Below are 27,825 nucleotides of genomic sequence, written 5' to 3'. Positions count from 1 at the left end.
CAACATGTGCACAAACCTCTCAAGGCACAAAACCCCAATTCTGTCCTTAAAAAGGGTAAATTTTTATTTTTAAAAAAGGAAAGAAAATGCATCCGGGAAGTCAGCTGTTGCTAGATTTTAGAAGCGCATCACCAGGATTAAGCAGCAAGCATAGCTCTCTTGAGGTCCAGCTTAAAGGTTACAAGTAAAGGCAAAAGCCCCGGGGGTTGGCGCAGAGGAAGCCACAAGCCATAAAGAAATAAAAGGGATAAACTCTCCCTAGACATTTCCTGATCTACTTACATATCTGGGGTTTTAAATGAGTCGTTCCTAGGCACGACGCTGATGATTTTTTCATACCTGGCCCAAGTTTTTCACAGCATAGCTCTGCCCCGTCCACCTCTCCCCAGGAGAACAACGACAGACAGACAAAAGGGGAGTCGTTTTTCAAATTTAACAAGTTCTAGCCTTCCCATTGGCTTTTTTGGCCAGGTGGCCACTCACTTCCTTTTACCTGTGAAGAGCAATGAGACTTTTTTTTAAACCCTTTACAGGTAGAGCAATTAGAGAACAGCTACTAAGAGGGATTTTATAGCTACTGGCTGGCTGGGTGTCCATAAAAGGGAGCGTCCCTCTCCCTCCTCCCTCACTTCATTTATCACAGTCCGAGTAAGAAGTTGAGATGACTGTGAGGACAGACCCTAAGACACACTTATGCCCCAGATCCATGACATAACTAGAGTAGACCTTGAAATGATGGTGATCCAGGCATTATTAGGGTGGGGATCATGGGAGGAGAAGGGGCAGTGTTTGCCTTGTCCTCGGGCAAATACTGGAGTTTGTCAGAGGACCTGGAAGTTGCCTGCTAATTGCTTCCTCCTCTGGTTCTACCAGCTGAAGCGGTTGGTGGAATATAAGCAGTTAGTGGCCTCTCCAGCTAGTCCTGCTGGCCAAAGCTTCGGGGAGATCAGACCCTCAATTATTCTGGTCCCACTGCTGCTGAGCCAGCTATACATGTGCTGCCAGAGCCTGCAGACAGCCTGAAACAATGGGTCAGAGAGGTGTGAACCATCCCGAGCATCAGGTTGTTAACTCTGAAGCTGAATGGCTACAATGTAAATTTCAGCAACTTTGGTAGCTATTCCATTGCTGATCAAAACACAAAAGGAAGCAGAGAGACAATCATTTCATGGAGATCGGCACCATGCACTGAGAGCGAGCCGCCTCCTTTTGGCATCTTGTTTTAGCTTCTCAACTGGGCAGACCTTGGTTTAGGCGGGAGCTTGGGGGTGCTACACCACAAGGACTGATCCAAAAACGTCACAAACATTGGATTTCGGACCTATCAAAAATTGTCACAGAATGTGTGTCCTTTTTCCTTGAAAACTTCCCGTGTTTTGTCAGAAAATCAAACCTCCGCAACCTACAAATTTTGGCTGAAGATTATAAAGACTTGGGAGTTTACAGTTTTCGGATGAACATTTTGTGGTTTCTGATGTTTTTCCCAAACACAGCAAAAAATTTTAAAGATTTTTTTTCATTTTCATGGAAAGTTCCAGTGGAAACCCCACTCATTTTCTAATTGGCAATATGCACAATTCATTCGTAGTTTGCCGTCTGGGGCTGGTGGAAGCAATTGAAGCAGAACATACTGTTTAAAGCTCTTTGGGTTCCAGGGACTATATTTTCATAATTGCTCAGCGCAAAAATTTCATGACTGGGGCTAGATTTCCCGAAATGCTTAGCACACTGCAGTTTTCATGCCAGGGAGGGCCAGATTTTCAGAGAAACTCAGCAAATGGATTTTTTCTAAACAAAAGTCTGTTTTTATTTGAATCCAATAGAAATAAAAACAAACGTGTGATTTTTTTTCTTTTTTATGTAGGTTTTGAGCTTGTTTTTAAAATGTGTCATCAAAAAAAACTAAAACCCGACAAAAGGTTGGTTTTAAATCCAAACAAAATTTGTGTTTTGGCAAACAATTGGCACAGTTGAGCTAATATGGTTATTTTTCCGAATACTTTGCTATGATTTGCAAAGCATTTCATTAAAAAAAAGCCCACATTTTGATCAAAAACGCTGTCCCAGCCCTAGCTTAGATCCCTGAGAATGTTACCTTGAGGCAATCTCTTTCCGTGCCCTCGCTTTCTCAGCAATGCATAACTCCCTTGGGGTGCTGCTGGAGTTTCAATCCATAAAGGTCAAATTAACAACATCAGCATTTCTTTCCCCTTCAGTCTCGCACGTCTTTCACACAGATATAGACGTACCAAGCCGAGGAACTAAATTGGGATTTCAGAGACGGGTGATGTAAAATGATCAGAAGTCTGGAAAAAATTCTATCCGAACATATTGGAACCATTGAGCGCAGAGAGCAGATGAATAAGAACTTGGCCAGACACAAACATTTGACCTCTTTAACTAGACTGGTATATTTAATGCTGTACAACCCCCTAAGATGGACACAGTTATACTGGAATAAAGTGTTGTACTGGTATAGCTTTTTCCCTAAAAGGGAACAACATGCTATGCCAGTGTAACTGCGTCCACACTAGGGGCTGCACTGCTCTAACTATACATCACACCTGTGGCTTACAGAGGTATAGAAAAGCTGTGTGTACACCAGACCTAAGAGAGGACATACTGGAGATCCACAGAATAATGACTGGGCTGGAGAAGGTCGGTCAGACACCTTCCATTCGCCCTGTCGCAAGAAGACCACCACCCCCAAGCTCTTCTATAGCACTTTTCAGCAGCAGATCTCCAGGCTCTCCAGCACCTTTAATGGAATTAGCCTTACAAGCCCCCTTGGAGGCAGGGCAGGGAGGTTCTCCCCATTGTACAGATGGGGAACTGAGGCCCAGAGAGGCTACGTGTCATGCCTAAGGTTACACGGAAGTTAGGTGGAGCAGGGATTAGAACCCAGGTCTTCTAAATCTTAAGCTAGTCCATGAATTATGAGACTCTATAAATGGACTCAAACAGAGGGGCACTGAGGGACGTAATGGAGAGGGCGCTAGTTCCTGGATTAGAATCATAGAATCTCAGGGTTGGAAGGGACCTCAGGAGGTCATCTAGTCCAACCCCCTGCTCAAAGCAGGACCAACCCCAACTAAATCATCCCAGCCAGGGCTTTGTCAAGCCTGACCTTAAAAACCTCTAAGGAAGGAGATTCCACCACCTCCCTAGGGAACCCATTCCAGTGCTTCACCACCCTCCTAGTGAAATAGTTTTTCCTAATATCCAACCAAGACGTCCCCCACTGCAACTTGAGACCATTGCTCCTTGTTCTGTCATCTGCCACCACTGAGAACAGCCGAGCTCCATCCTCTTTGAAACGCCCCTTCTAAAGGTAGTTGAAGGCTGCTATCAAATCCTCCCTCACTCTTCTCTTCTGCAGACTAAATAAGCCCAGTTCCCTCGGCCTCTCCTCATAAGTCTTGTGCCCCAGCCCCATAATCATTTTCGTTGCCCTCCACTGGATTCTTTCCAATTTGTCCACATCCTTTCTGTAGTGGGGTGCCCAAAACTGGACACAATACTCCAGATGTGGCCTCAGCAGTGTCGAATAGAGGGGAATAATCACTTCCCTCAATCTGCTGGCAATGCTCCTACTAATGCAGCCCAATAGGCCATTAGCCTTCTTGGCAACAAGAGCACACTGCTGACTCATATCCAGCTTCTCGTCTGCTGTAATCCCCAGGTCCTTTTCTGCTTAGCCAGTCGGTCCCTAGTATGTAGCAGTGCATGGGATTCTTCCATCCTAAGTGTGAGACTCTGCACTTGTCCTTGTTGAACCTCATCAGATTTCTTTTGGCCCAATCCTCCAATTTGTCTTGGTCACTCTGGACCCTATCCCTACCCTCCAGCATATCTACCTCACCCCCCAGCTTAGTGTCATCTGCAAACTTGCTGAGGGTGCAATCCATCCCATCATCCAGATCATTAATGAAAATGTTGAACAAAAGCGGCCCCAGGACAGACCCCTGGGGCACTCGACTTGATACGGGCTGCCAACTAGACCTCGAGCCGTCGATCACTAGCCATTGAGCCAGACGATCTAACCAGCTTTCTATCCACCTTATAGTCCATTCATCCAGCCTGTACTTCTTTCACTTGCTGGCAAGTTTTTAACTTGCTGGCAACAAGGGGTGGAGGACCCCGCAAATCAGTTATGCCAGCTACAGTATACGGTCACCAGCCAGCAGGCCTTGCAGGCCACTGAGCTGGGGGAGATTCCGCAGTACCCTTGTCTCCACCTTTCTCCTGCGGAGGCTGCAGGGAGAGCTCCCGCCGGAGAAGGTGGGAGCTCAGAAGGTGCCGACAGCCCATCATGGAGCTGACAGCATGGGTGGTTTTGTGGACTTGTGGCCGTGCTGTACATATGCTGTAGGGGTCTTTGCTGACCCCGGCTGTATAACAGCTGTCCTCTGGGGATCTCAGAGAGCTCTGTAATTCCCACTGCACTGGGCAGAGGAACCAGCATGGCTATATGCAGCATTTAACTCCCACTAAGGCCAGTTGTGGCCTTGTGCAGGCTCTTTGCACAGAGGAGTGTTTCATCCTGCAAGCGTCAAGGGTGAAACCCATCAATCCTCTCTGTTTTATGCTAGTCCTACCCCCTGCACCATCCTACCCGAACATCTGCACTAAGCGATGTGACTAACATCTGGCACATGTGGTTGGTTCTCTCTCTCATCCTCTCCGCAGGGGCAGAATGGGGTGCGCAGTGGAGGGGGCTCTTTTGATTTTGTGCTGTGGGGGGGGGATTTCAACACCCACACTGCTGTGTGTTTGTGCAAGAGAAGGTAAGTTGAGGAAGTGCTCCTGGCACTCAGAGCAGAAGGTGGCGAGGTTTGGGATGGTCCTTAGCCTGGGGAGCTCGTCCCCTTATCTCAGACCAGCCCCTGAGTGAGCTCCATCTCCTTCCCCCTATGACACAAGGTTATGGCATCTGCAGACAGAACTCCCATTCGCTTTAGGGAGAGTTTAGCTGGGTAAGAACTGAGGACCAGTTCAGAGTTTGGGCTCACAAGGCACCGTCGGTGTTTAGCTGGCTGAGACTGAGAGGCTGTGACATGCCAGAACCGTGTGTATCATATTTACATTGTATAGACACCAGCTAGTCACGTCAAAGCCACATTTCTCCCCCGGGGTTGCAAAAAGGAAGAAGAAAGAGACGTACATGGTGTAAACCTGGCGTGTTGCTAGCCGCGTGCATGTGATCTCTGGCTCACGGACGTGCTCATCACAGAGCCCTGTGTCAGAGTGTCGTACCGGTTCTGTGAGCAACGTGAGATACAGAAGGGAGCAGCAAACATGGATCTGAGAGCTGGAACCGATTTTAAACTCACCTACCAGCATGTGGAGAAATAACCCCTGCACTGCTAGATATTCTGGGGGGGCTTTCTCCAGTCCAGTTTGAAATAGCTCCAGTGCTGGCGTTTCCACTGCCTCCACAGGGAGTTGATCAGGAGCCATTTCTTGATGGCAAGCCCACATTTCCCTGAGCTCCTTGCCAGCCCACAACTCAGACTGAGGGCGAATTGTATCTGGGTTTGGACCTCTCGTCCATCACGAAGACAGGACCAAGCTCTCCAACTCGGGGCTCGGACTTGCACCAGCTTAAGCTGTAAACTGCGCTGCCAAAGGCAGTGTGGACGCTCTTACTTCGGTTTAAATCCTACTTTTTTGTTGGTTTATCTTAAGTCGGTTAGGAACAGGTTTCAATTAATGAATAGGGCTTGTCAACATGGGGAGATTTACCAGCACACCTCTGACAATCTCATTAGCCTGCTGTGGTTATGCCTGTGTGGATACCCTTGTTCAGTGATAACAGCGCTTTTTTCCCAATCGAGTCTGTGCTGCTTTCAAAGCGACGCACGCTCAACGCAGAGGAAGGCATTCTGCACCCGAGCACCGCCGGTATGCACCAGTGTAACTCGCCAGTGCACGCACACGTGTGCAGAGATCCCCTCGGCCTCTTATTGTCGGCATGCTGGGAAGAACATAAACAATGTCACTGGTATAAACAATTCTGCCGAGGCCAGAGCAGGTGTTTGCAGAAAGCAGCTTGCGGAATAATTCCCTCTAAAATATGGATGGGCTGGGAAAGAAAACATGGATGCATTTAGTATCTGATCAATATCATTTCCACGCTAAGCAGTGCTCTAAACGCTGGCAGCCAGGTGCAGCCAATGAGCAGCTAGTCATGAGGCACAAATGGGACGGAACCTCATAGACTCGTAGACTTTAAGGTCAGAAGGGACCATTATGACCATCTAGTCTGACCTCCTGCACAACGCAGGCCACAGAATCCCACCCACTCACTCCTGTAACAAACCCCTAACCTATGTCTGAGTTATTGAAGTCCTCAAATCGTGGTTTAAAGACCTCAAGGTGCAGAGAATCCTCCAGCAAGTGACCCGTGCCCCATGCTGCAGAGGAAGGCGAAAAACCTCCAGGGCCTCTGCCAATCTGCCCTGGAGGAAAATTCCTTCCTGACCCCAAATATGGCGATCAGCTAAACCCTGAGCATCTGGGCAAGACTCACCAGCCAGCACCCAGGAAAGAATTCTCTGTAGTAACTCAGATCCCATCCCATCTAACATCCCATCTCAGACCACTGGGCATATTTACCTGCTAATAATCAAAGATCAATTAATTGCCAAAATTAGGCTACCCCATCATACCATCCCCTTCATAAACGTATCAAGCTTAGTCTTGAAGCCAGATATGTCTTTTGCCCCCACTGCTCCCCTTGGGAGGCTGTTCCAGAATTTCACTCCTCTAACGGTTAGAAATTTGTCTAACTTTGTCTAATTTCAAGTCTAAACTTCCTAGTGTCCAGTTTATATCCATTTGTTCTTGTGTCCACATTGGTACTGAGCTTAAATAATTCACCAAGCAACATCCATTTCTTTTACTATGGCAGACCACCAGCTCTGCTCTAGTTAAGGTTTAGACTGTAAAATCTGCACAGTTAATCTGATTTCCTTGAAATCTGGTGTGGCTCGTGTGCCTCCAGGCCAGCTTCTGGGCTGTGAATTAGATTCATATTCCGTCCCGCTCCGGCTGACTGGGAGTGGCTCTGGGCCCTCCAGTCCTCTGATGTCAGCCCCTGCCACACATCCCCTGCTTCAGGGTCCTGTTCGCATTCAGCGGGAGTTGCCTGGTGACCAGTTTCAGCCCTCGGCCACCTCCTGACGAGGGGGCAAGGCCCAGCTGCTGACAGCTCTCAAAGCCCCTAACTCCCAGGATCTGGGGCTCGGTGCTGTCAGTCAGGATCCAGCCTCCCGGTCAGGCCTGTGACGCTTACAGGAGCCGAGGACAGGGAGGGCCCAGCCCATGTTTAGGGCCTGGACGGATTCTTTCTTCCCGCGGCCCGGCTGCCTGCCCCCGAGAGTGCTGAGCGGCTCGTTTTGTATGTCACACGCACACAACGCTGAGCGCAGTGCATGGGAAGGGTGCCAGACTGATGTCCCTGTGGGCACAGAGCGGGCACTGCCCAGGCAGGTGAAGCACCCTGCCGCAGGGATATCCGGCCGTTCCGGCCAGGGCACCAGTGCATCACTGAAGCAGGGTCGAGGGGCCACAATCCCCACTTTGGGCAGATCCCCTTGAGCCCCTCGGGCAACACAAAGGGGGCAGACATCAGCTGCAAGTCCCCTGCTGGAGGAGGGCCCCGTGGGCATGCAGCTGACAGCTGGTTCGCCCCCATCCCTGCAGCCCCCGGCACAGTCCGGGCTGGGGACGGGGAGTGGCTGCCGCGCCCTGGACTCCGGCTATCCCCAGATGGCGCGTGGTCCCTATGGGACTGCTGCCAGCCGGTGGAAGTTAAAACTACCCCTAGAGCTCGGACAGCGAGTCAGGGGCCACAACCGGCTGTTGGGGTCCATCTTCTCCCCCTTTCCCTGCTCCTGGGCTGCCGGGTGCGGGGCTGTTTGGAGCAGAGGGGCCTTCCCGTGTTAGCCCCCACCCCAGGTTCAGTGCTCCTTCCCTGCTTTCACTGGGCTCCTGCAGCCTGGCTGGGAAGCAGCCAATGGAGCAGCCACAGTGCCTCTTCTCCCTCTCTCGCAATGCAGCAGGCAGCCACTGGGTGAGCTGCTGAGACGCTGTTGCAGAGCTTAGAGCTGCCCCAGGGCTGCTCAGGATGGTGACCTAGAGGCAAAGGGCTCCATAGTTCCTTCCAAATCCCCCCTGACCCGTCTGTCCCCACCACTGTCTGAGCTTGGATATTAACCGATCTGCCACTGGCCACAGCATTGACGCCTGCTCCGCCTCAGGCCAGCTGCTGGGACGTCCCATCCCCGCCCGGCCTTTGCAGTCCCGGAAAGGCAGCTGCTCTCAGCCCTCTGTGCACCAGCTGCAGGCAGCTCCGTCAGCGGGATTGACTTATGGGGTTTTCTTTATTGCCTGACGCCATAGATCTTTCGTCTGCGGACACACGGGACCCAGCTGAACACTCTGTCGCAGGAGCAAGGTTGGGGGAGCTGGCTGCATGGCAGAACTGGGATCTGAACCACCAGACAAAGGCCCATTGAACGCTGGTCCAGGGGCAGGGCGGGAGACGAAGCAGGGGCCTATTTCATCCTGAATAGCAGTGGTTGCATTAGAGGACCCTGAGAGGAAGGATGGGCCAGTGGGTAGGTCACTCCCCTTGGGCTTACCAGCCTCTGGGTGAAGTCTCTGCTGTGTCACAGATTGCATATGCGACCTTGGGTAAGTCCCTTGGCTATGGCTACATTAGCGCTTCAAAGCGCTGCCGCGGTAGCGCTCCCGCGGCAGCGCTTTGAAGCGCTAAGTGTAGTCAAAGCCCCAGAGCTGGGAGAAAGCTCTCCCAGCGCTGTCCGTACTCCAGCTCCCTGTGGGGAATAACGGACAGCGCTGGGAGCCGCGCTGGGGCTTTGACTACACTGGCGCTTTGTAGCGCCGCAATTTGCAGCGCTGCAGAGGGTGTTTTTTCACACCCTGCTGCAGCGCTGCAAATTTGCAAGTGTAGCCATACCCACTGTCTCTCTGCCTCGATTCCCCATCTGTACCCTCCCTCACAGAGGCATGGGGATGCTTAGATACAATGCAGAGCCAAAGGTGTTCAGCTATTACCCAGGGGGAGATGTTACCTGGTAGAAAAGTGAGGGGAGGTTTACACAGGCTCCGCTCCCCAGTAGAAACGGCAGCCTCCAGGGCGCGTGTACCAGCCTGGCAGAGCCCGCCGGCACTCCTGCTAGTTGATAATGCTCGTTGAGATCTGTCCAGTGTTAATTCGTTTCTTTTGGGCCCGCCTTCGCTTTGTATCATGCTAATTCTTTCATCAGAAAGTAACGAGGTAGGATGTCAAATACCTTCTGGAAATGTAAGTATATTACATCAAGACAGCTGCCTTAATCAACCACGCTTGGAACGGTCTCACCGAACAATAGCACGTCTGTCTGACAAGATCTAAGTTCCGTGAAAACTATGTTGGCTGGTATTAATTATATTTCCATCCTCCTTTCACTCTGTATTGATAGCACACCATATCCGCCATTCCATTATTATGCCCGGGGTCAGTGTCAAGCTATGTAAACCTTTAGTTATTCAGGTCATTTTGTTTACCCTTTATAAATATTCTGACTTCTCATTTTTCAGTACTGCATCACTATGCAAACCTCACGCCTCCCAGCTCCCCTGTGATGTAGGCAGGTGATCAGCCCCATTTTACAAATGGGGAAACTGAGGCACGTGGGATTAAATGGGATCTGCCCAAGATCACACAGCAAGTCAGAATGACCACCATGATTTTTTTCCCCAAGGAATGGGCAATTTAAGGTTGCTACAGCAACATAAACGTTAGTAAAAATAGAGTTACAATTAAAAACAGCTTACCACTGAAAAATATGGAATTGTTTCCAAAACTCTGAACACTTTTACAATTCGGATGTAGAACTATCGGGAAATGATTTTTTTCCTGCAATAATTTTTTGAGGAAAACATTTTTTTCAGCAATTTTTTTAAAGGACTCTGCGTTTTCATCAAAAACTCAAACAGTCCATTTTTAGTTTTTCAGTGAAAAAACAGATTTTTTTTTCCCACACATTTGCATTTTATCCAAAATCCAATTTTTGGCCAATTGTTTTTGGCCAGCTTTATTCATACGCAGTGTAGGAGAAATGTAGACACCTGAACAGGAACATTAAAATGTCCAGTTGCAACCAGAGCTCCTCCACAATGCACTGCAGCTACCAAGATACACTTGGGCCTATTCTGCTCTCATATCAACAAAAGTATGGAGTAACTCCATTCAAGTCCTATGTAGAATTGGTGTAACTGAGTTCAGATTCACGCCCATGGTATTTGAGATGCGGAGTTACTGAAAGCCAGTTAGAAAAGAATGAAACCACTCGCTTCAGCCCAGAAACTGCGGCTGTATCTTCAATAACTATAAGTGCTTTGCACTAAACCAGACAAACACCTTTCAAGGTCTGTTGCACACCCCTCTTCAAACTGCAGAATGTTAATTATTGAATTATGTTGACATGACACAGAGAAATCGGTTTTGTATCTAATCCTCAGATGTAACAAAGACATATTTTGCTGCAGAACATCCTGTACTATGTTAAAAATATATATAAATAACTCTGCAATCTGGCCTCAGTAAAGCCTAAATTAACACACTGTGCTTTCATTAGCCGTATTAGCCATGGCCCGGATAGAGCTGATTTCCTGTACAGTACCACAGTTTACTGAGTGCTAAACCCACACCAAGAAAAGGAGGTCAGAGTTAAAGCCACCATTAAAATTTGATGTTGGATTATTCCGCCTGCAATGCACCGAAAATCTTTTCACGCAGAAAGTGTTACGCACATAGCACTACGGGTGCAGAATTATTTTCAGCCCCGAAAGCAACATGCTTAATTCCGGGTGCCACGAATGGACTCCAGTCGATGAACATGTGCCCAAAACATCGTGAGACAAATCAGGCCTCTTTCGCTGCGCCAAAGGCAGCATGAAGCACAAACTCCCTCTGGGTTCTTCCAGAGGACCCAGTGCTTGAAAACTGAATAGGAACCAACCGAAGGACCACTGGAGGGGAGGGGAGCCTGCAAAGGAGTAATGGGGAAGGGGGCAGGTGCCACAGAAGGAAGAGCTGTTGCTTTTTCTCAGTACGTGCTCTGCGCTGGTGGACTGGGTTGTGAAACAACTACTGGCATCAAATGAGTTAATAAAACTATGTGTTGTACCCTGTTAACCATGCAGCTGCCAACTTGCCCTACTGAAACTTGAATTCTAAATTACCTGGAATAAAGTATTATTGCAACCTGGGGGGGAAGGAGAGAAGGAAAGGGGAGGTTTCACCCTGCAAACATGGTGACACCTCAACAGAGGGGGCTCTCTGTGCCACAGGAAACCCCGATACCTTGTTATTCTCTCAGTGTATACATGAATTTTTTGCTGTTTCTATAGACGTGGAGGCTGAAGGCCACCGTGAGTGCGTGTCTTTCCACCAGGGCTCAGCGCTCTACTCGAAAGACCCCACATCAAGCTCCTTGGCCCATTCAGTCCTTCCTTGGCCAGCAGATGTGGGTTTTCAGAGTGGGTTTTATAACAGGTGCTGCAAGTAGGGCTGGTTGAAAAATATTCATTAAAATTTGTTTTTTTAACAGAAAATTGGCTTTTCAGCTAAACAAAATTTGTCTTGAAATGTTTCTGCCTTCTTTGAAAATTTTGTGATTTTTTTTGTCAGAAACCCAACATTTAGATAAGATGTCGTGGTGCCTCATGGGAGCTGTAGTTCAGCTGCCTCATGTCTTCATTCTCCTTCATGAGCCAGCTTCCATGGTCGGACTACATCTCCCATGATGCACCATATCCAGGGACTCCCAAGATACAACTGCCTCTTCTCATTATGAGGGGACACTATGTTGCATCATGGGAAATGTAGTCTGACCAAGGAGTCTGCCTTATAGAGGAGAATGGGAGCATGAGGCAAGTGAACTACAACTCCCATGAGGCAATTGCAGCAGAATTTCCTAATAGAAATATTTTGGTATTCATGTATATACACACACACCCACACACCATTTTCCAACCAGCTCTAAACATAACCAAACAACTCATTACACATAAGACAGCAGGAAGCTCTCATTTATTGTCACAACTTTTGGTTCCTTCTCACCAGGGATGGAGCTGAACCACCCAACTGAGACTGAAAGTCTCTGCCGCCTCCCTCCAATTCCAAGTCCACCCAGGCTTGCTTATTATATCCCCAGACAGACTCCGACCCAGGGTAGGGCAAGCATTTCCCCAGTCACACCTATGTTCAAGCTAGTCCAGTTTCTGGGCTTGCCTTCAGTAGGGAAAGAGGTGTGTTTCTACAATGAGATAAGCTCTTGCACGTTAGCTGTCTTGCTGTAAAACCCGAGTGGAAACCATGATGTAGCGGTAGTTGCTGGTTGAGATAAAGGATGGAGGGGGAGGGTTTAAGGCAGGTGCTTCCACACCGCAGTACATGTGCGACTGATGGTACATGAGCTTGATGTTCCATCCATTGCTTCACAACAAGTTTTTAAGAAGGTGGTTCATAAACCGGTGCAGTTTAGGAGCCAGTGGTGTAGGGTTTCACCACAGCCAGCTACAGCAAGGTTACCCTTCCCCGTGCCTCATCTCCACTAGGAGCTTGCAACGCTGTGGCTATTTCAAGTTAGCTATCTCGTAAGAGAGACCCCTTTTTTATTTAGTGAAGAAACAGGCTCGGACAGTGGCCAGCCATGATGGCTTCAGAGCAAGAAAACTTCCAGTGTGTTAGGGAATAATGGGATGCTGCAAGCAGCTGGGGATGAGCATGCGATACAGTGAGAAGCCAGCAACAAATCCCCTAGCCCACCATACCCACAGCTCTGCAAGGTTCAGTCCCTTTGCTCTGTCGCCAAGGGGTGCTGCGGGGGGGCGGGGGGAGCTCCATGCAGGTAACTTTGAGATCTCTGGTAACCCTCTCCCCTGTCTCTCCCAGGTCTCCAGTGCAACGCCTCCATAGACCTGATCGGTACATGCTGGCCCCCGAGTGCTGTGGGGCAGCTGGTGGCCCGCCCTTGCCCCGAATACTTACACGGAGTCCGATACAACACCACAAGTAAGGCACGTGGGTCTGACGGGGCGGGGGAGGGAATGGGAAGGGGGTGGCCGCACCAGTGCCACTGACCCCGAGAGATGAGTGTGGCATCAGTTGCACACACACAGGGCTATGGGGCACAGGAAACCCCCTGATACCTTGTTATTCTCTCATGGCTACCAAAGAGCTTCTGCTTCTTTTGCAGCTGACATGGGCACCTGCCCAGCACGCGTGTGGTGTTCAGAGATCATGGGGGCGGGAAATAAGCACCCTAGGTCCATATTAATGTGCTTGAGAGAAAGAATAGTAGGTTATTATCTAAAGTGCCCGGATCAGCCTCAGGAGTAAATATGTGGGTAGAAAGCGGGTCTGTGCCCCTGTGTTTAGGAATGGGCTCATCCTTCCACAGAGAAAAGGAAAGTGCAAATTTCCAAGCGCCTTCGGATATAAGGGCCCTGAAGGGAATTGTTTCCTGCTTATTCTTGTTCACGGCATTTTAACGAAAATCGCTTGCAAATGGCGGGTGAAGTTTTGCTGAGAGCCGGAGGTTGGGGGAGAAGCGGGCGGGGGAAACCTCGAGTCTGGTTAATGGCTACGGCACGGAGAAGGGTATCTTTTTTCCCCCTCAAAAGTGGTGATAATTATCAACCAAAAAAAAATATCCATCAGAAACATGAATTATCCCCGGCTCTCCCAGGGAACAGGATAATGGGTTTATATTTCGTTACTGGTTCTTAAGCTGCTGATTATCATGATTGTCCACACGGCGTTATATTTAATGACTTAATGATGAGGCCACCTTTGTGATGTCAGCTTGTTGTCATGGGGACTTTCCGGCAATGCTTCTTTGCAAGGCCGCGTGGATTTGTTTGTTTGATCTCTGGGGCGACTTCATTGTTGGGAAGGTAGCTTTGCTCAGTGAAACTGGGCAGGTTTATTTTCCTCCTGCCTGGCTCTGCTTTGATGTCTTCATTGTTTGGCAACGCATATTACAGTGCCTCGCTGGTGGCTTTGCAACCCGGCACCGCTAGCCAGCATCTTCAGTTTATTAGGAGGGGAGCTGGGCTCACGGACAGAGATGTAAGGGATGCTGATCACATTTTCCTATCACTTTCATGCCCTTTGGGCTCCCATTTCCTTACAATTTCATGAGCTAAATTTATACTAGGTGAGGCTGAACCTTGGTCATTTCCGAGCTATTTACTTAGCTGAGGTCCCCATTATCTTAGCATCAGAGCCGCATACAATCTTCATCCTCACAACACCCCTATGAGGTCGGGCAGTGCTCATATACCCATTTTACAGATGGAAAAGAGAGGCCTCAAAGGTATTGAGATTCGTAGTTAACAATGGGAACCTGGGTCTACCCAAGTCTCGGGCTGGAGCCTTGCCCAGTGCCCCAGCCTTCCACATACCTGGCTTTGGGAAATTTCTTCCACACGCTGACCCTCTTGGGCCTGCGGAGCGGGGATGGGAATCTTCCACGAGGTGTGCAACTTCTGCTCAGGTGAGGAGGCCACGGGATCTCCCAGCGCCACCGCCTCTTCTGTGATGCCTTTGCAAAAGAAGGCAGCCAAGTGAGATGCGTGTGTTCAAAAAGTGATCTCCTGTCTGCCGTGAGTCTGGCTAGCACGTTGTGTGGCAGCCTGTGTTAGCCCCTGATCCAGCAAACACTGGATCATACGGTCCCACGGACACAGATTCTAAGGCAAAAAGGGACCAGGCCGATCAACCAGTCTGACCTCCTGTATAACACAAGCCAGGGAACTGCCCCCAAAATAATTCCTAGAGCAGATCTGACCTCGCTGGCACTCCTTGCCTTGGGCAGGGCTGTTAGGTCAGGCCCATAGAATGTGACTAGGACTCGTGGGAAATATTCTGGCTAAACTAGTTTTTGACGGAGAGTCGGGTGTTTGGCTAACTGGCGCCCTTTCACCACAAGGAAGCGTTTTCCACGGAAAATCTCCAAATCTCATCGCAAACGCTTTTGGCTGAACACGGAAGTGTCTCAGCCCGTGGAACATTTTCTTATCTTTGATTTTTGGAGGAAAAGTCCACATTTTCCATGGAGGGCGGGGGGGAAGAGCCCATTTCTTCACCAGCTCTAAATGTGAGCTCTTAGAGAGCGCCTAAATCCCTTTTGAAAAATTAAACTTAGGCTCCTAAATCAGTTAGGCCTTGCAATGGGGCGAAGGGCTTGTCCACACAGTCTGCAGCAGTGAGCCTCCCAGCCCAGATAGACAGACTTGGGCTTGCACTGAAAATAGCCAAGTAAACATAGAATCTCAGGGTTGGAAGGGACCTCAGGAGGTATCTAGTCCAACCCCCTGCTCAAAGCAGGGCTAATCCCCAGACAGATTTTTGCCCCATATCCCTAAATGGCCTCCTGAAGTACTGAATTCACAACCCTGGGTTTAGCAGGCCAAGGCTTAAAAACCACTGAGCTATCCTGGAGCTTGGGCTCTGAAGCTTAGAGAGGGGGTGGGCTTCAGACCCTGGATTCAGCAGCTACATGGCCATTTTTATAGCACTGGCACAGCCCCCACCAGGCCCAGCCTGGGAGGCTCGCTGCCGTGAGCTGTGTAGATTTATCCTACATGACTTGCCCCGGGTGACACAAGATGTCGGTGGCAGAGGACGGGACGGAGCCCAGGACTCCCAAGTCATAAGCTATTCCCTTAACCACTGGCCCATCCTTCCTTCAGAGGGAATCACTGTGGTTTTATTCAAACGGAAGCTTCCCTCCCAGTTCCTTTCTCGCTGCAGCAATACTGCCCTAGCCTGGGCATTGTGTGTTGGATGTTTATCATTAGCCATAGCAGCTAGCAGCTCTCATCATGGACCACCATCCCATTGTGCCAGGCGCTGTACAAACAGAACAAAACGACAGCTCCTGCCCTAAAGAGCTTCCAGCAGGAGCGGCCCTTTGTCTTGCCCTGTTGAAGCCGATAGCAGGACCCGTGGCCCAGGCATCTTCCAGCTCCTCACTTGGTGCAGTCAGCATGAAAAGGAATCTGACAGCTGGTGCTTACATTCACGTACTCGCTTCCGCTCTCCCCCGCTCAGCGGCCTTCCCACACAGTAGCTCCTCCACCGCTTTGTCCTTCGCCACATCCTGGCACCTGGCACTCTCGGAATTAATGTGCCCATCTGCCAGCGCTTTGCACTCACCGCTGTTGACCCGGTTCGGTTAGTGGGCATCCGGAGACCCGAGTGCCACTGCCCGCTGTGTGACTTTGGGCAAGTCACTCTGCCTTGAATCCTTTTAAGGGCCTGTGAATTGGGAGGGGGAGGGTGTGCGCATGTGTATGTGTGTGTGTGCATGTGTGTGTGTGTGCACGTTCACACCACTGCAATCTACCGGGTAGAATCAGAGCTACTCAACTGTGTGTCTTAGGCCCAGCGCTGCTACTAGCAAATGAAGATTCTCCTACAGCTCAGTGTCGGGGGATCTGGGCGTTGAAAGCGGGACAGGCTGAGTCCCTAGCCCACTCCTACCACTAAGCTCTGAGTAGCCATCTTGTACAGTGTAGTGACAACCAGGAAGCTCAAGGTGGCTCCAAATTTGCAGTGTTGTTTGAGACCCCCGACCCACCCGGACCCATTTTTTGCTTTTTTAGCTGTTTTGAGGGACTTTTAGAATTCACAATATGGTGCAGACATCATCCAAGCATCCCACAAACCTTCACCTCTCCTAGTCTGACCTGCATAGCATAGGTCTGTACATTTCACCGGTTACCCCGTATTGAGCGCAATGACTTTGGTTAGACTCAAGCATTTAAGTCCTCCTGAAACTAAACAGCTGTGTGCCGCAGGCAGAGACCAAGCCTGAGGCCCCTGCATTGGCAGGGAATTGAATTGGTGCCAATCTGTGTCCCCTGGGAAATTCTTTACCGACCCCCCTCTGGTGATCAGTGTGACCCTGAGCTTGTGAGCAAGACACACCAGCCAGGCACATAGGAAAGAGTCCTCTGTACCTCGCGCCAATCTGCTTCAGTGTTGGCCACAGGGCCGCCCGGCGGGGGGCGGACAAGTGGGGCAATTTGCCCCGGGCCCCTCAGGGGCCCTGTGAGCCCTGAGCCCAATCCAGTTTCCTGGGTTCTCTCCAGATTTTGCATCCAGTTTGGATTCCTTGTGGAGCACAGGTTGGGTAACCAGACAGCAAGCGTGAAAAATCGGGACGGGGGTGGGAGGTAATAGGTGCCTATATAGGAAAAAGCCCCAAATATCGGGACTGTCCCTATAAAATCAGCACATCTGGTCACCCTGTAGACTGGTCCCAGTCTTGCAAAAATGTAGCATTAACTGTTAACCCAGTGGGCTGTGAAACACACAGTAACATTGCCCTGGCTTCTGACACTCATCCCAGTACAGCACCCCTCGCGTGCACACACACACAGCTGGAAAGTGCCTCCCCCCTAGCTTGCAGTACTCCCCGCTATTCCAGTCCTGGGATCCCCAGGCAATTCTGCCAATACAGCTCTGATCCACGGTACCTGGTTATCACAATCCTAGACCCGGGGCCGGCTCCAAGTTTTTTGCCGCCCCAAGAAAAAAAAAATTTCCCAGGCAAGCCTGGGAGGGAGGGGGGAGAAGCGGAGCGGCAGCGTGCTTGGGGGAGCAGGCGGCAGTGGAGCGGAGATGAGCTGGGGGGGAGTGGTTCCTCTGCCTCCCAACCCAGGGTTACTTCCTGCGGCCCTCCCCGTGCCCCCCACCACCGCAGCTCACCTCCGCTCAGGGTGGCTTCCAGTTTTTTGCACCCCAAGCCAAAAAAATAAAAGGAGCCGGAGCGCTGCCCCTTGGAAAGTGCCGCCCCAAGCACATGCTTGGAGCGCTGGTGCCTAGAGCAGCCCTGCCTAGACCTCTGCTGGACTGACTGCAACTCCTCTGTTTAACAAACCCGCTCCACCCTCGTTCATTAGCACTGGCGGCCTTGGTGGAGAAACGGTGCAGTCGGGGCTGTCAATTAATTGCAGTTAAAGGCACGCGATTAACGCAAAACAAATTAACTAGATTTTAAAAAAACAGTTGTGGTTCGTGGCAGTCGTAATCGCACTGCTAAACAACAATAGGCCCCCAATTTACATGTATTATAAATGCTTTGGGATGCTTTTCGACATTGATTTCAGTTACAACCCAGGATTCAAAGTGTACAGTGCTCGCTTTATGTCATTATTTTAGATTGCAAATGTTTGCACTGTCAAAAGATAAACCAAAGAAATAGTATTTTTCAGTTCACCTCATACAAGCACCGTAGTGCAACCTCTTTATCGTGAAAGTGCAACTTACAAACGTAGATTTTTGGGGGGGCTACATACCTGCACTCAAAAACAAAACCATATAAAACTTTCAAGCCTACACTTGTCCTATTTCTTGTTCAGCCAATCGCTAAAACAAACAAGTTTGTTTACCTTTACTGGAGATGCTGCTGCCCGCTTCTTATTTGCAGTGTCACCTGAAAGCGAGAACAGGCATTCACATGGCACTCTTATCGCCGACGTTGCAAGGTATTTCCGTGCCAGATGCGCTAAACATTCGTATGCCCCTTCCTGCTTCGACGTTTGTAAGTTGCTGTAACAGGTTGGGACTCACCACCTGGCGCCTCCTGCTGGTGACTCTGGGAATTAGCTCTTTCCAGTGGAGCGCCTCCTCCTGGTGGTGTCCCGTCCATCGTTCTGTCCTCTGTTGTTATCTCTGGACCCGCATTGCTGCGTGCTCGGCGGCATCCTCTTCGAGGCCACTGCCCTCCGGCGGTGCCCCTTAGTCCATCTGCGCCCCCTTCCGGGGGGCAGTGATCAGCAGTCCCACACCCAAGTCACTATGTCCAACCGCCCTCCGAGTCCAATCCCTCTTGTCAGGGATCTAGCATAGCAATATGGCTGCTTCCTATGACCAAGGGCTGGGTGCACTGCAAGGAGTGAAGGGAGGGGACCCAGGCCCACCCTCTACTCTGGGTCCCGGCCCCGGGACCCTCTGGCGTCAGCCTCACTGTCCTTCTCTCCCCTTCCACTGTCTGTTTCCCTGGGCCGCTTCCCCTACGGCCCCTTGCACCCGCTAGGCCCTTCCCTTCAGGGCCTGCAGCCTGGCAGGCTACGGGTTCAAGCTCCCTAGCCTCCCTGAGCCTGGCCAGCACTGCGCTGTCCGTGGTGCTAGTCTCCTCCCTTGGAGACTGACCTTCCCCTGTGGAAGGCCTGGGACAGACTGACTGCTCCTGCTCTGGGCAGCCTTTATATATGTCTGAGCCTGGCCCTGATTGGCTGTCCCTAAACTGGGCCCTAATTGGCTCACAATAAGCCCTGTCTGCGCAGGCGCCCTGGCCTGCTACAGCCCATTCTCACAGGGAGTGGGGCAATCCGCCCCACTACAGTTGCACTTTCACTTTCAGCGTAGTTGCAAATGTAGAGAAACATCCGCAATTACTTAGAATACGTTGCAATGAGTATCCTGTTAGTGTTGAGCGGCGCAATGAAATCTGCGCGTAAGCACGGGTCTTTCTGTCTAATCTCGTGGTGAACGGCGAGGATATTTTTGAATCGTTTGACAGCCCTAGTGGCCAGGGCCGGCGCCAGGCGCCAGCAAAGGAAGCAGGTGCTTGGGGCGGCCAATGAAAAGGGGCGGCACGTCCAGGGGTTTCGGCGGCAATTCGGCGGCGGGTCTCTCGGTCCCTCTCGGAGCGAAGAACCCGCCGCTGAATTGCCGCTGAAGAATTAAGTGGCACGGCTGAGTTGCCGCCGAAGTGCCACCGATTGGGGCTTCATCTTTTTTTTTTTTTTTTGGCCGCTTGGGACGGCAAAAAAGCTGGAGCCGGCCCTGCTAGTGGCCGTATATTGACCGGAGATGCAACATGAGTGGTGAGTGCGATAAATTATCCTCAGGCTTGGGTTTGGGATCAGCGCTGCCTGTCGCAACTCTGTGGCATTTGAGGGCATAAATTGATCCGAGGGGTGTGCAGGAAGATGCTCTGAAATCATTAAACCATCAATAACCCTAGGGGAGGGGGAGGTTGTTTGTTTGTTTTATTTAACAAACAATCTAAGGGCTGTCTGTGTCCCTGTGAATTCTCCACGGCTGGCTCTGTAATGTGTGGTCTCTAATTCACATTCACAGATCTCTCATCACTAATCTAGCCCTCCCAATTGATGGTGTGTGTGAAGTGTGCATGAGAAACAAATGGCGCGTGATCACGTCTAGCGGCCAGAGGCCTCCAGAGGGGGATGAAAGGACAAGTTTCCCTGTCTAAGCCATTTAGCTATGGGCACATGGATACCATGCTCATCACTGGGCTATCTGAGTGCCTCACTGCTGGGGGGCGGGGGGTGCACAGGGTACCAAGGTGTTCTGTGTGCATTCACACCAAATGGCAAAGGGCTTGTGGCTCCATCCCACCGCAAAGCCGGCACTACGGAGGTGGAGGGTAGCCGGCAGGAGGAAGCTAACCACATCCCGGCGTGGGAAAGGTATCAGCTTCGTGTTTCATTCCAGAGAGGGTGCCCCCTGCTGCGGCGCTCGGGCATTGGGACCAGCACTGTCGCCGAGGGGAGATCACCCCCTACTGCTCTACCCGCTCCACTGCCTGCAGCCCAGCACCTCCTGGCACCGCACTGGGGTTAGCACTGGCACCAAGGGGCTGAGACAAAAACCAGACGTGAGCTTTTGTCTGGTATCCCACATGGAGGATGCCATTGGCAAGAGCACGCCGCTCCGCCTCCACTGGCTGGACTTTGCGCACACACGTGTGAAGTCATGCTGGGCGGCACGGCGCGCTCTTCAAAATGGCGTCCTCCATGTAGCATGGCCTCACCTGCACCATGCTCGCGAGGTCATGCCAGCGGGGGCGGGGTCACGCAGGTGGGGGCAAGCCGCGCCACTCCTGGACGTACCAGCCTGTCCAGCATTCTGGGCTCTGAAACCCAGGCTCCAGGCCTGTCCGATGCAGCTCTCCAACGGGGGGGAAAGCAGAACAAGAGACTGGGCCACAGTGTGGTTGGTGATGAAGCAGCTGAGTCTGGGGGCAAGGGGAGCTGCTGGCAATGTCCTGATGAGAGGTGGCAAGAAGAAAAAGGCGTCTCTGGGTGAGGAGAAAACTGAAGCTCGGGGTATTTCTTTATTCTAGTTTGTTGGTTATCGGCGACTAACGTCTGCCGTGAACAAGGGGTTATCAGACTGGTTTATATCGCCAAAGGGGAAACTGAGGCACAGCTCTGGACCTGGGCCTATGACAGGTCCCTTCCGGCCTTGTAATCTGTGAATCCGATTTCTCTGATAGGGCACAAAGGCTTGTTTGCTAATAATAGACCTGCAATGTCCCCCTCGCTCTGTCATTCCTCTGGTGCTAACGCTAATAGGATACTGCTCTGGGCTTGCCATGGGAGCTGTCTTCTCAGCTCATGGTGCCTAGAGTCATCCCTGTGAAAATGAAATTTGCCAATATGCTAAGGAAGTTGCTATTGCAGGAAATAAGGTGCCAGCTTCACATTATGACCGAGAAAGCGTTGAAACAAACAGGGAAGATCAACCGGGCGAACAGCCGGTATGAAGGGAAAATTACCGCCAGCCCTTTCCTCTAGATTTGCTTTTCTTTCTTTCCTTCTTGGCTCCCGCTTTCATCCTTGTTTGCAAAGAAAGTTTTTGAAAGAACAAACGTGGCAAATGGGTTCCCATGTTGAAATAATAATAATCAAGTCAATGAGTCAGGAGTACAGAAAAAAGATCCAGTTGGCCCGGTGCCATGGCAACCTGCAACTCTCGCCATAGCAACTTGCAAATCTCTTTTTTAAAAAGGTTTGTGCCCAGCGCCCTGCATCCTGTGCTATTCACTGTGTTTGTGTCTCTTTCTTCCAGACAACGGGTACAGAGAATGCCTCATGAACGGGAGCTGGGCAGCGCGCGCCAATTATTCCCAGTGCCAGGAGATTCTCAACGAGGAGGTACGTGTCCATAGACCGTTTGAACCAGGTCGTGCTTGTTCCGGGGGGTTGGAAGGAGGTGGTCGGAAGGAGGAAGAGGAAATCAAGTTGCAAAAGGAAGCGGGTGTCTTCAAGAAGTTTTAGGGTTTGACAGCAACAAGCTTCGGTGGATGGGCGTCTTTAGGGAGAAGAGTGGCACATGTAAGGATGAGGAGACACGGTTAACAAGTCATCAGCAGGGAATCAAACCTAAGGCTGCTGGATCATAACACGCAAACCTTTGTTCCCTGACTTGAACAACCGGGTGCTGTTAGCCAGGCCCAGAGCAGGGTCTCTGACTTCTCTATACGTGACTCAGGCACCGCTACAAGGTGACAGAATGCCGCAGTGAGTGAGCGTGGGTTACACACTGTGTGCGTCCTGAGCCATCCGTGTTCACAAGCAGCCATCTCGATGCACCAGGAGCTTTTAGGGTGACCACCTAGGGAGTAAAGGACACGCTGCATGAGCAGAATAGAACAAAGTGTATCCCAGCCCACGGTGGCATGAAATAATCCATTGGCCGCACAGGGCATGATTCACAGCACAATTATCACTGCTGCCCCCCACCCTCCCAGGCCTTAATTATAAAAGCGCTGGATTCAAAAACGAGCCAGATAAGTTCCTGGAGGATAGGTCCATCGGTGGCTATTAGCGAAGATGGTCAGGGTGCAACCCCATGCTCGGGGTGCCCCTAAACCTCTGACTGCCAGAAGCCAAGAGAGGAAGACGGGGTGGATCACTCCAAATGGCCCTGTTCTATGCACTCTCCCTGAAGCTCTGATACTGGCCACTGTCAGAGACAGGATACTGGGCCAGATGGACTCAGCGTGGCAGCGCTTACATTTTTCAGACCATCCTTCCCCTGTAGATTGAGATTCTAGCCCAGATTTTCAAAAGTGGCCTGAGATACGGGGGGGTGTCCCAGACTTCGGGTTCTCAAGCTGAGACGCCAGCTAGAGGCTGGATGTTCAGAACTTGCTGACCCACCCATACTCCGGAAATCAGGTCCTGGGCAAGTGTCTCCTTCAAAGCATCCCACGTTGAAGGACCCCAAATCACTAGACACCTTTGAAAAGCTTGACCAGCCTTTCCAGTTTAATGCTTGAGGGTGTTAGACATGAAACAGGGAAGGAGCATTTTAAAAATGTCAGGCCTGATTTTCATTGATGTCAAGGACAGCTCGCGCTCCGTAAACGGGCCTGCAAGTGGGAGTGAATTCCGTCTACACTTGCTTGGACATCTTCCACACTGTCAGAGCCTTCATGTCGATGCAAATCAAGGCCGTGAATTTTTGTCTTGAGATATCCTGGTGATTGGCTCCATGAGGTCTGTGCCGAGATCTTGTATTTTCCCTTTTTGCCACTTTCTTAAAGATTTAATAAAAAAAAATGTTAAACGAGGCTCCCGCAGCAGGGCTGAGACGTTATCGAGCGCAGGCTCGTGTGCACATTCGGTCTCATCTCCTTGCAGGGCTTTTGCGGCCAACAGCGCCCCCTGCGGATTCATTGTGCTCCTCCGCCCTGGGCTCCTCTGGGCCCTGCACTATAGAAAAGATGTCAAGCAGCTGACTGGAATCTAAAGCAGGGCAGCCGCATGGATTAAAAGAGGCTTGGGGGCCCCAAACCCCCAGAGCCGGATGGAGAGAGGCAGTAGGACAGAGTGGTTAGAAATGCTACGAAAAACCCAGCGGGAACCTAGCATGGCGTTTGCAAACCATCACTCTGCTCACGTGTTAACTATATTCCTTCCTCCTGCCCTATGTCTGTCTTGGCTACAGAGATGGTAAGCTCCTCAGGGCAGAGACAACAATAACAATAGCGAGCTCTTTCGTCCGTAGGTCCCGAAGCACTTTACAAAGCAGTGGCCCTCGGCGGCCACCAACTTCCAGCTGATCCACCGTTGTTGTGTCTTTTCTCCCTCAGAGGAAGAGCAAGCTGCATTACCACATTGCCGTCATCATAAACTACCTGGGACACTGCGTCTCGTTCGGGGCCCTGCTCCTGGCCTTTGTCCTCTTCATGCGCTTGAGGTAAGAGACCCAAGAAGCCCATGGCGGGTGTCCGAATGGCGTCCAGGGTTTGTTCTCCTCCTTTCTCCCGCCAGTGTGCAGCCAGAGATAGGTCCTCTTGTGCGGCTCGCTGGGATTGAGATGGAAGAACTAGACTTGGTCAGAAACATTTTTGTCTCCATCTACATTTTCCATGGAACATTTCAGTATTTCAGCAGAAATTCGAATAACAACAAATTTTGGCCAAAAACCTCAATATTTTGATTTGGAAATGCCTCATGGGCATTGTAGTTTTGGCCCTTCATGCTTCCATTCTCTTCTATAGGCCAGGCTCTCTAATTGGACTACATCTCCCATGATGAACCACAGTCTTGGGGAGGAAGGGTGGTGCATTATGGGAGTCCATCCCAAGGTGCATCGTGGGAGATGTAGAGCAGCCGGGGAGCCTGGCCCATGAAGGACAATGGGGACATTAGGCACCTGAACTACAGCTCCCATGAGGCATTGCTGCAGTAAATCAAAACTGAAATATTTCAGGTTTTGGCTGAAATATTTTGACCGGGCGCCTTTCGTTTTTCAACAACAAAATTTCCAAGGAAAGCAGGCATTTTTGACAAAAACAATTGTTTAGTTAAAAATCTGATTTTCTGACACAAAAACAGTTTAGACAGGAAATTTCGAAGCAGTTCTAGGAAGCATTGTTTTGAGCCCCTGTTGCATTTCCTATCTTGTCCATATTCCCCAACAGTCACTCCACACAGACCTATAAATCGGAGACCTTGGGGAACGGATCACTACCTCTTTGCCTGAAAGGCGAACTGTTCATGTCATTTTCCGCTCAGTCGGGTTGGTGAACAATTTTTCAACAAAACAATTTTTGTTGGAAAATTCCGATTCATTCAAACCAAAACTGTTAGTGAGAAAGAATCTGATTTGAAAAAGTTCCCTCTAAAAAAATATTCAAATTTGTCAAAACGTCCCGTTATGAGATTTTCTAAATGAAAAGTTCGAGGTTGAAAATGACTTTTCATTTCAAAATTTAACCTCATTTATTTGTTTAAAAAAATTAGAATTTTAGAATTTCAGTTGGTGGAAAATTTGGAATTTTTTACTTTTTGTCCCAATTCAAGATGGGGAAAGCTTTTCAAAATTGCAAATTGTTCCTGGGATTCTGACCGGCCCTGGGCCGGGCTGCAATGCTGGTGCTCAGCTTGGGAGACGTTCTGTGCTGCACGGGGCAGGACGGCCCAGGGACCTGAGTGCAGGAGCATTTCCTCTTTAGAGCCAGGCCAGCAAACACAGCCTGATTCAAGCCAATGGGCGTTACTTGCACCTGCAGAGAGAGACTAAGGCCCCGGGGTGGCCGTGACTGAAAGTGATGGTGGCGTGGCTGCCTGTGTGAAATGAGCCGGGTGTGGAGAGGGAAGGAGACAGGCCTCTGTCCCACAGAAACAACCGCCGGCACGACCAAAGAGCCAGGAGGCTTTACTAAGGGGACTTGGCTGGTGTGTTGTCCTGGCTCCCCCAAACACACACACTCACTCAGAGGCACACGATCAGGAGCCTCGCAGACACAGAGCCAGGGGGATTTGCTCAGGAGATTCGGCCAGCATGTCCTGGCTCTCACACACACACACACACACACACAGCACTGTGGAGAGGCACCACTACGTCCCCTCTCTACTGGGACATAGGGTCCCTCTACACAACAATTAAACACTCGCGGATGGCCCGAGTCAGCTGATTTGGGCTCGCAGGGCTGGGACTGTAAAACTGTGGTGTAGACACTCGGGTTTGGGCTGGAGCCTGGGCTCTGGGACCCCCATAAGTCCCTTGTAGGTCACCAGTTTGACTGCATCCCGGCTCAGCGGGGACGAAGAGCTGCTCCCACCTAGTAGAAGGCTGAGATGAGTGTCACAGTGTCTGGCTGTGGGGTGCTCTTAGGGTCACAATGAGTTAGGCTCCCCCAATTCCAGCTCCCCCACCACAAACTCCCCCCCCCCCGCGCGTGGCACTGATTGGCCAGCTCCGCAGGTGGACGTCAGGGAGGCGGGGGAACCATTAGATAGGGCAGAGGTTGGTACCGCTTTGACACCGAACGGCAAAGGTGTCCTAAGAGCCGCTTCCCTTCCCCTCTCGTGTGCTCAGGAGCATCCGGTGCCTGCGGAACATCATTCACTGGAACCTGATCACAGCCTTCATCCTACGAAATGCCACCTGGTTCGTGGTGCAGCTCACCATGAACCCAGCCGTGCATGAAAGCAACGTGGTGAGTCCAGCGGGCTGCTACGCGCCCAGCGTGCTGGGCATTTCCCAGCTCGAGTAACAATCACAGTGACTCTGCAGCAGCACGAGCTGGTCACATGGTCCCGGGGAGCGGCGGGCACTGGGGGCACTGAAGCCCCCGGCCACCGCAGCTTTGCTGCTATTTTTAGATGTGTTCACTAGATTGAAGCTAGCGCTGGTCTGGCCACCCGGGCTGCAGTCACACACCCGAGGTGCAGTGGAAACATATCCCGAGGGCGCCAGGCACTGCCCAGGGTGGGCTTGAGCTCACCTGGTGCAGCAAGTACTGCCAAGTACTGTCGCACGCCCAGCATACCGGGCACTGGTCAGGGTGCAATGTTCCATGCCTGGCGTCCCGGGCACTGCCTAGGGTGCCATGTTACACACCCAGGATACTTGGCACTGCCTTGGGTGCCATATTGCACACCAGCATGCCGGGCACAGCCCAGGGTGCCACGTTGCACACCAGCATTCCGGGCACAGCCCAGGGTGGTATGCGATACCCAGTGTGCCGGATACAGCCCAGGGTGGTATGTGATACCCAGCGTGCCGGGCACAGCCCAGGGTGCCATGTTGCACACCAGCATGCCGGGCACAGCCCAGGGTGCCTGTTGCACACCAGTGTGCCGGGCACAGCCCAGGGTGGTATGCGATACCCAGCGTGCCGGGCACAGCCCAGGGTGGTATGCGATACCCAGCGTGCCGGGCACAGCCCAGGGTGGTATACGATACCCAGCGTGCTAAGTTGTAGCACTGGGTGGTGCTGCCCCCACGTGGCACGTGTTGCCTGGCCCCGTGGGCGAGCTGCTGCCCAGCCCGGTTGGGCGGTGCGCCCTGCAGCCGAGAGCTGTCACGGTGACAAGTCGGTGCAGCTGCAGCTAGAGCGGCACTAGCCAAAGAGGCAGGAGTTGCCAGCACGGGCATCGTGGCAGGGACCGGTGCTGTGCACGGCTCCAGCAGGCAGGCAGCTCAGGCTGGATCCCAGTGATGCAGGCTCCCCCAGTGTAGAGGGCAGATCCCCGGGTCACAGCAGGACCCACTGGGGGCCCCGCTGGGTCTGCTGGGGCCCCATTGAGGGGATTCACAGCCCCGTTATCTCTGAGTCCCACCGGGGACCTGCAGCAGCAGCAGCCTCAGCACAGCTGTCAGGGACAGGGGAGCCCATCACCACCCCTCAGGGCCCTGGCTTGTGTCTGTTGTGTGAGTTCATCCCCCGGAGCAGCCTGCCTCTGGGGACGCGATTAACCTGGCGCTCGGCCTCCAGGAGACGTCCCGGCCCCGAGGCCTCCCCGGCAAGTTAGTGCAGAGGGGAGGAGACGTGCACCCCTGACCTTTGCCTGGGGAGGATGACAGGGGCCCTCCCCCCCCCGCCCATAGATCTGCCTCTCACTGCTGCTTCTGACTGAGGCACCGGAGCCCCCAGGCTCCTCCCCCCTGCCCCCCACCCCCACAGACCTGGCTAGTTGTCTGCAGGCGGATGTGCAGCTCCTTGGGTTCAAACCCTTCAGGCTGCC

General features: G+C 51.5%; 1 protein-coding gene across 1 annotated transcript in view; it reads left to right on the top strand.

The window, feature by feature from the left end:
* LOC123356577 (corticotropin-releasing factor receptor 1) overlaps positions 1-27,825 on the top strand; it is an 82,234-nt gene that overhangs the window by 32,943 nt on the left and 21,466 nt on the right. Inside the window, exons 3-6 of the mRNA XM_044999943.1 lie at positions 12,971-13,090; positions 21,911-21,996; positions 23,940-24,046; positions 26,174-26,294. Of these exons, the coding sequence (XP_044855878.1) occupies positions 12,971-13,090; positions 21,911-21,996; positions 23,940-24,046; positions 26,174-26,294 (434 nt within the window). The remainder of the gene's footprint in view (positions 1-12,970; positions 13,091-21,910; positions 21,997-23,939; positions 24,047-26,173; positions 26,295-27,825) is intronic.

Source organism: Mauremys mutica, chromosome 25 (assembly GCF_020497125.1).
Source record: "Mauremys mutica isolate MM-2020 ecotype Southern chromosome 25, ASM2049712v1, whole genome shotgun sequence".
In the NCBI taxonomy this organism is placed as follows: Eukaryota; Metazoa; Chordata; order Testudines; family Geoemydidae; genus Mauremys; species Mauremys mutica.
The sequence above is the reverse complement of the archived record's forward strand: the minus strand, read 5'-3'. Positions and strand labels throughout refer to the sequence as shown.